Raw genomic sequence first — 13,485 nt, forward strand, 5'->3', positions numbered from 1 at the left:
TGATCCTCTGCTGCCTTCACTACTTCATCCCTCAGAGCTACCCATTCTTCTTCTACTGTATTTCTTTCCCCCATTCCTGTCAATTGTTCCCTTATGCTCTCCCTGAAACTCTGTACAACCTCTGGTTTAGTCAGTTTATCCAGAACCCATCTCCTTAAATTCCCACCTTTTTGCAGTTTCATGGCTTTCACTTTTAAGTTGCCAAGACTTGCATTATACACTTCTGTCACCATCGTAGTGCCCACCCACACCCTACCTAGATGATCTGTTACTTCTTGGATTCACCGCTTTTTGCGGCTGATCTTCTATTCCCAGCTGACGTAGCTTTCCCACCTTCGCCAACTTGAGCGAAAGTGCTGGTGCCACCTCAGTACACTCTGCTGCTTCAGTAACACCAGATGGGGTGCAGATCGCTCAACCCTTCTACAGCTCTACAAAGCTCTGGATCAGTCCCATCTTGACTATGGGACTCTTGCATATGTTCATCATCACCCCAGCATTGCGTATTCTGGAGCCCATTCATCATTGCGAGGTCTGACTTGTGACAGGAGCCTTCCGAACTAGCCCTGTAAACAACCTACTAGTAGAGGTTTGAGTCCTTCTATTACCTCTCAGGCAGCCAATAACAGGTGCTGAATTACAGTATATGCATTCATAGCTTCCCTGAACATCCCAACTACTGTGTCCTTTTCCTTGGAGAAGGACACGGGTCCACAACAGTGACCCAGAACTAGGTTTACAATGGCTGCATGCCTCCAGTGTCTCTGTAACTGCAACTTCCTCCATTATCACCTCTGGTCAGGGAGACATTGCATCGGTCCCCATGGCTTGTGCTCCGACCTTGTATTTGTCTCAAAGTATCCTTTGGGCCAAAAGATTCCATTGACCCCACAATTTTTCGCCGACTGTTCTTGGCTGTCCTTGAGACACATCTGGATTCGGAAGTGGTATTCACCGATGGCTCAACAGTCGATGGACGAACAAGCTTTGCATACACACACGCACAGTGCAGTGAACTTCACTCTATGCCAAATGGCTGCAGTGTCTTTACTGATAGACCAGTGCTACTCCCCTTGCACACTGGTTGCAGCTATCTGGGATCTTGTCTCTGACTTCCATCAAGATGGATGGCTAGTCGTTTTCATTTGGACCCCTGATTGTGTTGGGATTTTGGGAAATGTATGAGCTGACTGGTTGACCAAGCTGGCCACCAGGATGCTGATTCTGGAAATGGGTCCCCCTAACCAGACCTTTAGTTGTTTATATGCCACAGATTGCTGAAAGTCTGGAACTCAGAATGGTCTGCCCTGATCTCCCCAAAGAAACTGAGAACAATTAAGGAGACCGCGACCACAGGGCAGTCTTCCCTCTGTCCTTCTTTCAGGAATACACTGTCCTCTGTCAACTCCACATTGGCCACACTTGACTGACCCATGGCCACATGCTCCAATGTGAGGATATCCCTCACTGCCAATGCGGAGCCTGCCTGACGGTGGCCTACTTACTCATAGACTGCCCTAATTTGGCTCCTTTGAGGTGGCATCTTAATCTTCCTGACACACTTCCTCTGGTACTAACAGATGACGCCGAAGCGGTTGATCTGGTGTTACGTTTCGCCTGCGAAGGTTGTTTCTATTAATCCCAGTAAGGTAGGGCTTTTTGGCCCCATAGATTGCCTGAGGGGTTGTAAGGACACCTAACTCCCCCCCCCCCCTCCCCCCCCCCGCCCCGTTAATCCTCATCAGAAGTGTAGTAGTTAAATACATAAAGTCTCTGGGGGGAAAAAAACAAAAACTGTTTGTTGAATATTATGAATATTAACACATTCCAGTTGTGAACAATTTTTAATATGTGAAGTCCCTATGTTAAGTTCATACTACTGTAGAAGTGATGTGGCACATCTTTTTTCTTGTTTCTGTGTGAGACATTTATACAGCATATGGTTACTTTTAAATGAAGTTTTTACAGATGACTAAAGTACCTTACAATATAACTTATGAACTGTGCAAGGAAGCCAAAATGTAACAAAAAAAATTATTTTTCTTTGCAGATCGTGAAGAACAACTTCTAATGGTTGGAAGAAAAGGATTCAGCGGTATTACGTCAACAACCAGTGTAAGTAACCTTAATTCGTACACGCACTCTCAGAAAAAAATTGCAATACCGAGGATGAGTTTTGCGATGTAAACAAAAGTTGGTAAGCACATTTCTACACGTGAAAATGATGTCTGTCCAAATTTCGTACAAGTTGCATAAGAGTGGGGCTTGTAGTGCCACTCTGAGGATGCGAATCAGGTTTGATCTAAATACGTACTGTAAAATCCGTGAGCATTAGTTATCTTTGAGATTGGACGTGGTCCATTGACGATGATGATCATCGAGGATGTCTTTAAGGCAACAATGACACCATTATCGACACTTTATCGAGTCTGAATGAGCTCATGTAATAGGGCTGTGAGAAGCTGGATGTTCCTTCTGTGATGTTGCAAAAAGACTTGGCAGGACTGTAGCCTTTGTACATGATTGCTGGCAGCAATGATCACAAGAATATATGGTTGCAAGAAGACCAGGCTCCTGACAGCCATGTGGCACTATCGAGAAGGAAGACCATTGTGTTCAGCATACGGCTGTGATGCATTGTACTGCATCTGCAGCAGCAGTCGGGCTCACAATGACGCAACAAACTGTTACAGATGGTTACTTCGACAGTTCCGAGCCAGATGCCCTGTAGCGTGCATTCCACTGACCGCAAACCACTGCCGTTAGTGAATTTGGTGGTGTCAAGCGAGAAGCTCATTGGAGGGCAGTGTTAAGGTCTGTTGTGTTTTCTGATGAAAGCTGGTTCTGCAACGGTGCCATTGATGGTTGTGTTTTCGTCAGGAGGAGGTCAGTTGAGGGCCTGCAACCAATCTGTCTGCATGCCAGACACCCTGCACCCGTAATTGCATTTATTGTCCGGAGTGAAATTTCATGTGGCAGCAGAAACACTCTCTTGGCTATCTCGTGCATCCTGACTGCAAATTTGCATATCGTCTGGTGCTTCGATCTGTTGTGTTGCCACGCCTGAAAAGCATTGCCGGGGATGTTTCCCAGCGGGATAACACTCACCCCGATACCACTGTTGTAACCCGACGTGTTGACACGTTGCCTTGGCCTGCTCGGTCTCCAAATCTGTCTCCAATTGAGCACAAATGGGACATCATCAGATGGCAACTCTAGCATTATCCGCAACCAGCATTAACTGTCCCTGTATTGACTGAATAAGGGCAACGAGCCTGGAACTCCAGCCCAAAAAATGACATCCGGCACCTGTACAACACAATGCATACTTGTATGTTACCTAGACAAATGCATTCCCAAAATTTCATTACTCTACATTAATTATTTTTTGGTATTACAATTTTCTTCATCAGTGTAGTTTACTAAATTAGAAGATAATTTCATTTTATGATGATTGTTGGTGGATAATATGTTCTTTGAGAGCCTCACATCTAGTCTGCAGTAATTTATAGAGCTATGTGGTTCGAAGGGTATGATGCCATAGATTGATTGTAGGAATGTATATGTTTCTTTAGGTTTCAACTTCTAAAGATTTTAGAATATTACACTCAGATGACAAAAGTCATTTGATAGTGATATGAACATATGCGGATGGTGGTAGTACCGTGTACACAAGGTATAAAAGGACAGTATATTGGCAGAGCTGTCATTTGTGCACAGGTGATCACGTGAAAATGTTTCCGATATCAATATGGCCACACGATGGGAGTTCACAGACTTTGAATGTTGAATAGTAATTGGAGCTAGACGCACGGGACATTCCATTTTGGAAATAGTTATAAAATTCAATATTCCGAGATCCACGATATCAAGAGTGTGCTGAGAATACCACATTTCAGGCATTACCTCTCATCACAGACAATGCAGTGGCTGATGGCCTTCAATTAACGACCGAGAGTAGCAGCATTTGTACAGAGTTATCAGTGCTAACAGCACTGCATGGTCATACCCCGAGGTGATTTAAACCCACAAACCACCCACCAGAGTGTTGTTTCACCATGTATCAGTATTATCCTTAATTTATGAGCATTGATGTATATATTAATACCTTCAGCTGCTGACAGGCATTGATATATATTAACAGGGACAGGTGAAAATGTGTGCCCTGACATTCTTACCAAGTCCCGTAAGAGTTCGGGTAAATATGCGTGCATCCTCACAGGAGGAGGAGGAGGTCACAGCTGGTAATGCCAGAACTATATACTTATATGGATATGGTGTCTGTTCTTTTGGACATGTCCGAAAGAACAGGCACCATATCAATATAAGTACATAAAACTCCATACAGTCCATGGACTAAATTTGAATGCTTCAGAAAAGGGGTTACTATCCAATAAAATGTGTAATCATATTTAGAGGAACAATGTGGGAAATACGATAAGTGGCAAACAACCACAGATTACAAAGTGTTGAAGGCAAGTTGTAAACAGTCATCAGTCAGATGTAAATTATCAAAATGTTTAAATGAAAAAGGACAGAAGCAAACAATCAAGTCGTCAGTCAGACAAAAATTATGAAATGGTTTAAATGGAAAAGGGTGCTAAGCAAGGTTTCAGATTAGATCCCCTAAATCGTAGGAAATAATTCGCAAACGTAAGCCATGTTGCCTAGAACCTCATTAACAAATACTATAAAACATGTACAAGCAATAAATATCAAACGTGAAGATCAACTGATAGAGGTAGAAAACTGTAACATTCTTAACAAACATTTCATCTCCCCAACTGGCAACATAACTCCAAACACAGATCCATCCAATATCTCAATATGCTGCTACACAATAGATACAGACTTCAAATTTGAGGAAGTAAAAGAACAAGAGATAAACAAATTAATTTTACAGCTGAAGTGGTTGGGATGGTCTTGCCAGCAAAGCAATTAAAAAAAAACCACACAAATGTTGTGGTTAAACCAATTAACATACCAACTGTAGTTTCAAAGAAGGTATGTTTCCCAATGCATTGAGAAAGAGCATTGTCAGACTAATATACAAAAACAGGATCAAAGGAGGAAGCATCAAACTACAGACCAATCAATATCTCTTGAGTCCTACATTTAGTAAGATTATTGAATCAGTAATACTGGTACAGCGTGGTTACTTTTCCACTTAAAATAATCTTCTTGCAGAAACCCAACATGCATTTTGAAAATATTGAAACACCACAACAGCAGTCATCAACTTACCTAAAAATGTAAACAATAGACAAACATAAGTTATGAAAATGAGGTCAAGAAAGTCAACAGTCTTTCAGGGTGTGCTGCAGGGGTTAATTAGGGGCCATTTCTTTTTCTTGTGTACGTGAATATTATACATCCTTCTAATTCCTGTATAATTACTTATGCTGTTAACACCTCTCTACTGTTTTATGGTGATGTAAGGAGGACAGAACATTTTTCAACACATGGGATATCTGAGATTACTAAATATTTTAGTAACGAAGGCCTAAAAGTAAATGCCAAAAAATCACAGTTACTGGAGCTCTATGTAGGCAACTCATGCCACAGATGTGTAAGAGATATTTGTGGAATTTAATATACAGACAGTGTAAATTGTCCAACTATCAAGAACTGTATGGAAGGAAAAAAAAAGAAAAAAAGAAAAAGAGAGAGAGAGAGAAACAGTGCTCTATGAGAGAATTTTCCCATTTGTAAGCTATCGAATATGGATGTGGAGGGGGGGGGGGGGGGAGTGTATGCTGCTGATATGCACTTCAGTGGAATACTGATGCTACAAAACAGAGCTTTTAGGCTGATGCATGATCTAGGATACATGAAAACCTGTCATGATGCCCTTATCAAAGTAACTAATTCACTGTATTCTCTCTCTCTCTCTCTCTCTCTCTCTCTCTCTCTCTCTCTCTCTCTCTGTGTGTGTGTGTGTGTGTGTGTGTGTGTGTGTGTGTGTGTCACACCAGGATGACACCCAATTGCTATGATGTACAAAACCACAACACAAAAAATAAGAACAGTAATTACAGACAAAGAACAAAATTCAAAGTGCTATGCCATGTCCCATATATCAGTAGCTCAGTGTGGTACAACAAATTACCAGAATTAATGAATGTATATAATAGGGCTCATTTAAAACAAGTTGAAGACTTTTCTTGTGAATAAATGTCTGTATGCACTGAAAGAATTCTAAACCGTTGTTAAATATGTTACGTATTAAACCTGTGTACACAAATATGATATATACTATACCTTTGTAACAGTATGATGTTTACAAAAGCCATCATTTGGTGACTACACAAAAAATAATTTTAAATTAAATGAGGGTTGTATAATAACTTCGCAGGATTTCGCCATCATAGTGTATCATATCAAAGAATGACTAGAGATTCATAATGGGCACAGGGACATTGTAAGTCACTTCATTTTCTTCAAGAAAAAAAAAATGATTATAGACAAAGGGAAACCTGGACAATGAAAAGAAACATTGTACATCAGGGTTTAAAATTCAGCTACACACACATACTTAGGAAAACAAGAAAGTCCTAAGACATCTTTCTCCATTGCCTTGGATTCATAACAGTAATGATGGTTAAAGGTAAGCGTCACTGGCAACATGGCTCCCATAATTTAGTTGAATATGAACAAATTGATGATAAATATGTAAATCTATACTAAAAAAAATACTTTATGTAATGAGATAGGGATTACTTTGTGTGTCACTATCATGCAATCTACCCTTTTTTTTATCCATTTGTGAATGGAGCACAAGAAAAATTACTTGTTGATAAGTCTTCATATGAACATTAATTTCTCTGCTTTTTCCATATGGTCAATGTGCAAAACAAATGTAGGAGCAAGCAATATGTTGCTTGATTCGAGTAACTATGATCTCTGAATTTTTATGTGAAACTGTCACAGTTACTGGATGAATCTGTGATGAAACTTGCTGTGCTTTCTTGGGTCTCCTATATATCATTTATTTATCCTTCCTGGTAATGACCCCACGAAGACATACAGCAATCAAGAATCAATTGCGTGATGCTCTTAAAAGTTACCTCCAGTATGAGTGAATTACATTTCCCCAGCGTTCTCCCAATGAGGCTCAATCTAGCATCTGCCTTCCCTTCAACTGATTGTGGATGTTTAAGGGCTACCAATTCACCATGGGACTGTAGTCTGCACGAAAGTGACCTCCATGGTTGTGACTAGGTCAAATGTGGATTGCCTGTGTTTGGTAATTATACATACTGTTCCCTACCAATAGCACTTGCTAGCAAATTGTAAGCAGTCACTGTCTGAATGTGTGTGGAGCATCTGCTACTACCTGTCTGTGTGGTTCAGTAACAAGCTTAATCCTCACAGGGAAAATTCTTGTCTTTAAAGAGACCTAGGGATGCACTTTGATTCTGCCATGTATTCGATATCAGTTGTGTTGAACTGCCCTGTTGCTTGGTCCTCTCATGGAACTGCTCAGTGGAAAACTGCTACTAATTTTCTCTTGCCATACCACTTCCTAATATGGATTAACGTTTCTGAATTGTAAATGCCTGAAAGGGCACTGACTTGACGAAAGCGTAACAGGAATAACTGGATGTTCTATAGCCAGCTGACTGTCTCTGAATACCAAGGCAGTGTCTAGGACATAGTGGAGCATGTTAATCAGTGTGTCACTGACTCACTGAAGTGTGCATCCCAATGACATCTAGTTAGCTCAGGAATGAATAGGGAATGCCACTTGGTAGTCAGGGACAGGCATGGAACTATAGACCTCGCCCAGCCCTACAATGACATGCATTTGCAACTGAGCATCAGGAAACTGGAAAAGTGGGCAGATAAGAATTTCATCTGAGAAAACATCATGTGTAACCAACCAGTTCTGAAAATGGAGACACTATTTTAAACTTTCATTATTGTATTGTATGTTAACTGGGGACCTAGAAACAATGGAGAGGCTCCGTCCCCATCGCAGCCGCAGTGGTCCACAACCCCAAGACAACTACCGCAATCCACTTCACCCCTCCGCCGCCCCACTCTGAACCCAGGGCTATTCTGCGGTTTGGCCCCCGGTGGAAACCCCCCCCCCCCCCCAGGGAACTTCTCTCACCAGATAAGTGTAACCCCTATGTTTGTGTGGTAGAGTAATGGTCGTGTACGCGTACGTGGAGAACTTGTTTGCGCAGCAATCGCCGTCATAGTGTAGCTGAGACGGAATAAGGGGAACCAGCCCACATTTGCCAAGGCAGATGGAAAACTGCCTTAAAACCATCTACAGACTGGCCAGCTCACCAGACCTCAACACAAATCCGCTGGGCGGATTCGTGCCGGGGCCAGGCGCTCCTTCCCACCCGGAAAGCCGTGCGTTAGACCACACGGCCGACCGGGTGGGCCAACTTTCGTTATACTGTACTATTTTTGGGCCTAATCTTTGACAAGACATGTGCCTTGTTACAGCAACTGAGTTTTACAAGAACAGCATGCAAAAAATCAGTAAACCCTAACAGACACCACTTACTGAACCAATCCTGTTCTTTTGCTGTGTGTAGAGGATACTGAACCACTTCTCCAACCACAGCAGCACTCCGTCACTAGTATTTAGTGCAATAAAACTGTCCAAATGTTAAACAGATGTTCAGAAATGAGCCATTAGTGGAGTTGACTGCATCAGACCTTAATTTCATAATCCAAGGATGAAGTACACCGTTGCCTTGGGTATTTCACAGGCTGACTGGGACTTTAAACTCAACTGAGTACAAGGAATGTTGCACTCTAGACATATTTTTGAAAATATGTTTGCCTCCATTTTAGTGGTGTTACACGATTTCATCACTACATATACTGATGGGTGTAAGCAAGGGTACATCTTAGGCTGCTCCACTGTATTCCCTGATGATTCTGTCAAATGTTTCCTTCTTGAACAACTAAGAAATTATGGTGCAAAAGTTATCCAGTTCTGAAGACATTGTAGTGGGTCTAAAGATCTCACAACAGAATCTCACCTGCTTCTCACAATAGCAGTTAAACAAATTTTCCCCTTCAAGTCTCTCAACCCATTGAAGAGTACATGTGTGTAGAACATGTGCCACATTACAGTACTCCTTCCTTTTCTTTGCTAGTTCTTGCTTCTGTCTATCCTGTTTTCTCACATGTCTACCTTGCAAGCCACCTCTACGGCAATATGGCTCTTATTCAGGTGTTGCTTTAGTTCATTCTTGTTTCTCCTCTATCTTTTTCACACTTTTCTTCTATTTACTCGTGGTCTTCATTAGGGTTTCACCTCTAATTTCTTCAAAATTCTTCCCAAGTGCAAGCTGTGCAGGGGAGGACACCCATTGTGCCATGTGAATACCCTTAGTGTGATTATCCTGGCACCCTTCTCTTGGCAGATCACACACTATACTCAGAAATGGCCTGATTGTAACCATACTGAGAGGTTACTCTTAGCAATTCAACCACTATACCTGATACCCAATATGATAACCAGTTTATGTTGGAGGAGGAGGAGGAGGAGGAGGAGGAGGAGGAGGGGGGGGAGGGGGGGGGGGACTGTCAGCAGTACCTGCATGGTTGGGCCCAATAAAATCCCTGGCAGATTCTATACGGAAATTGCAACTAAGATAGTCCCCCTGTTTTAACCTCAAAATATTGTGTGTCCCACAAATAAAAGAATTACACAGTAGTTGTAAGAAGACATATCACACCTGTTTACAAGAGGGGTTGAGGAAGTGAGCCACAAAACCACATCCCATATCATTGATGTCCATTTGTAGTAGAATCTTAGAATGTATTCTGTGCTCAAACATAATGAGGTATCTCTAACTGAATGATGTCCTTAATGGCAACCAGAATGGATTGTGGAAACATCTTTTATGCAAAAAGCAACTCGTGCTTTTCTCACATAACGAACTTTAAACCATGGCTCAGTGTAATTGTATGCAGTAATTCTTGACACCCAAAATGCATTTGACTAATGTACCACACCAATATTTGTTAGTGAAAGTATGGTCATATGGGGCATCAGACAAAATTTGTTACTGGATTCAGGATTTCTTGGTAGGGAGGACACAGCATGTAATCTCAGACTGAAAGTTGATGCAGAAGTAACTTCAAATGTGTCCCAGGTAAGTTTGTTGGGACCATTGCTGTTGATGTCGCATATTATTGACCTGGCATACAATAGTAACCTCAGACCTTTGCAGATGGTGCAGTTATCTGTTGTGAAGTACTATCTGAAAAGCAACTCCAGAATGAGTCAATCTGATGTTGATGAAATTTGAAAGTGGTGGAAACATTGGAAACATAAAATTGAAGGGGTTTGCAGAAGACAGTGCTAACCCACATGAACATAAATACAATAAGACTGAGCAGTTTATATACTACACAGTATTTTCTGGTAGTGCATAGGAAACATGTTGTTAGTGGCATGTGGTACATTTTAAAACATAACAGAAAGCTTTATCTTACTAATTTTTACTAAATTGAGGGTTTCCACTTCCTTCTGCCACCCCCTTCAATTATACACATCACAAAACACAAAACTTTTATATCGTAAGGCTAAAATATTGATGAGTCACAATTGAAGACCTAAGGACCAAATATAAAATTGTGTGTGTGTGTGTGTGTGTGTGTGTGTGTGTGTGAGAGAGAGAGAGAGAGAGAGAGAGAGAGAGAGAGAGAGAGAGAGAGATCCAGGAAATATAAACTATACTTCAAGTCCAGAGAAAATTGCTTTGAATTGTGCAAAATAACCTTATTCATACTAAATGGGTTGAGTCCAAAAGAGATATCATGCTATAATGCTTGACAAAACACCTAAAGATAAATGTCTTAAGACATGTGAACAATATGAAACAAAAATCATCAGTTTGCAGGATCATTACTCAAATCAATAAAAATCTGACAATGGTGATGTGGCATAAAGGTTACCATAGCAAGCAAGTCCTTTTTGTTAGTGGATAATTATGGAGTGTTCTACACCACTGAAAACTGTTTATGAATGAAATTGTCAACAGTTTGGGCTTTCTTTATGATGTTTACACTTTCCCACTGTTCAGTGTCACTGAATGTCATTTTGATGTGCAATATTCCAGGTGAGGCGATTTTGATATGTGCAGCAGAACTGATGTGTAGCTTTGTTGTTTTGTTGACTTCATGAGCAGCACTAAAATAAATGCTTTAATCGATACAGTCTAAATTGTTTCCTGGTCACACTACAATCAAACCTAGTTCTGACAAGATTGGAACTGTACAGTATATAAATGAAATACCTACCTGTATTTTTTCCGATTTTGCTGTAATAGTTTTCCCAGAACTCGTAGTATATTTTGCCGCTTTAACTTGTGGATTATGCTATCAAACTTTCACAGATCAGCAATGTTTTTAGACATCACCAGTGTCATTTTGTGCCTTATAGCGAATAAAGTCAGACCTGAGAGAAATGGTAGCTAGCACGTTTAGAATGTTAGGTCTTCAGTTGGTATCAGTCTACTTGTACTAATATCTGGTTGTAATACTTTGTGGTGATATGAAATGGAATGGTCACATAGGCCCAATTATGCGTAAAGCGTATGATAAACTTCAGTTCATTAGTAGGCTACTGGGGAAAATAAAGTCAATTCACAAAGGAGATTTCCTAAAAAACACTTGTGCTACCCATCCTCCACTTCTGCTCAAGTGTGTGGGACCATGCCAAATAGGACTATAAGGCAGTATTGGATGTATACAAAGAACAGTATGAATGGTCACAGGTCTGCTTGATGCAGGGCAATGTCACGGAAATGGTGGAACTCTTGACCTGGCAGATAACTGAAGATAGACACCAACTATCACATGAAAGCTTACTTACACGTTTTCTAGAATCTGTATTTAGTGTGAAAACTAAGAATATGCTACAACCCCTATGTATCACTCGTGTAGAGACAAGATTAGACTAACTGCAGCATGCACAGACATTTAACCTGTCATATGAGAATGGAATGGGAAGAATACTTTGGAGGTACCGTCCATCATGCACTTCACAGTGGTTTGCAGCATGTACGTGTAGACTGTTGATCATTAACATGACCTACTCAAGGTTTTTAACCTTACCTGGCTTAGAGATAGAATTCCCTCACATTGGTGAGACACTATCGTCATCCCAGTTTATAAGCCAGGCAAAAATGCAAGTTCCTTTTGCAGCTATTGACCAGTCAGTCTCAGTTAAGAGCTATTCATATTGCTGGGAAAGATGGAGGTCCATCGATTGTGCTTGATTATTGAAAGGCAAGGCTTTTCATCCACGTATCAGTGTAGCTTCCAAAACTGACCAACTGGAGTGTTGACACTGAGAGAATTTGGTTGCTAATGTAAATCCAAGGTAAACAGTCATGATACTAATGCTTGTGAGGGGAGAACTGTATATTTGGTGGAATCTGTAAATACAGTTATGGAGATACACCTGATAATAAAACAACAAACACAACCATTCCTGACCATACCAAAGAATTCAATAATGAACACTGGAGTAATGATTCCAGATTATGTACTTTCTGTCACAGTCCAACCAAGATTTCAGTAACAAAAATTTTAACTGTGACATTATTACAGTGGAACTGCAATGACAGCTGTCACCACATAACCAACCTCCAGCAACTGATCACAACCTATTCATTAGTATATATGGATGTAGACTCCCTTGGGATATACTATTGATGAAAAGCTCTTAGGTTTCCAGCCAGATGTCAGTGTTAAAATACTGTGATGTTTCAAATAATGTCATACTTCTCTTTTTCTGGTGAAATGTTGAGATGTTGTGGAAGTCGTAACACTTTTACCAGCACTGTGCCGCACCCACCTGGCTACAGGCTGCTGGACGCTGTCCAGCTGACCGGTGGCGAGAGGGTTGAGGTTGGCGGATGAGGAGAGGGTTGAGGTTGCATTGGAAAGGGGGGGGGGGGGGTAGCGGGCGCACCATTCGCATCTCAGTTTGGGCATTTGAGATGCATTTTGCGTGCTGGGAACACTATCATTGTATTGCCACTAATGTGGCTTCCCAGGCTGTGTTCAGTTGGTATCCTTCGTCCCTATTGACCAGATTCTCATGAATCATTATTTCACTGGATTCCTGTATGTTGCTGTCGGAATAGGCTGTTGCTTGGCATAGTACCTTAGTGTTCTGAAAGACAAAGGTGTGGTCTTCATGTTATGCTCTGTTATAGGTGATTTCACCGTGTGTCCCAGTTGTACACAACTGAAGTGCTTCTTGCAGCATTTTGAAATGCAGCGCTATGTTTGTTCAATATGTTGGTGGTCAGATTCACAGGTAATGATGTGTATCCCATTATGTTCAGTTTTATTGGGTCTTTTGCTGAGCGTAGGTACTCTTTTAAGTTAGGTAGTAGTCAGAAGATGGTTTTTATGTTAGATTTTTCAAGTAGCCTCACTATTTTGGCTGAGAGCGGTCCCAAGTACAGAAGTTGAGTGAATCTCTTGTCTTCT

General features: G+C 41.1%; 1 protein-coding gene across 1 annotated transcript in view; it reads left to right on the forward strand.

Annotated features, from left to right (window-relative positions):
* Positions 1-13,485, forward strand: part of LOC126248002 (zinc finger FYVE domain-containing protein 9) — a 383,986-nt gene that overhangs the window by 79,352 nt on the left and 291,149 nt on the right. Inside the window, exon 2 of the mRNA XM_049948584.1 lies at positions 2,051-2,115. Coding sequence (XP_049804541.1) covers positions 2,051-2,115 — 65 coding nt within the window. The remainder of the gene's footprint in view (positions 1-2,050; positions 2,116-13,485) is intronic.

Source organism: Schistocerca nitens, chromosome 3 (assembly GCF_023898315.1).
Source record: "Schistocerca nitens isolate TAMUIC-IGC-003100 chromosome 3, iqSchNite1.1, whole genome shotgun sequence".
Taxonomy (NCBI): domain Eukaryota; kingdom Metazoa; phylum Arthropoda; class Insecta; order Orthoptera; family Acrididae; genus Schistocerca; species Schistocerca nitens.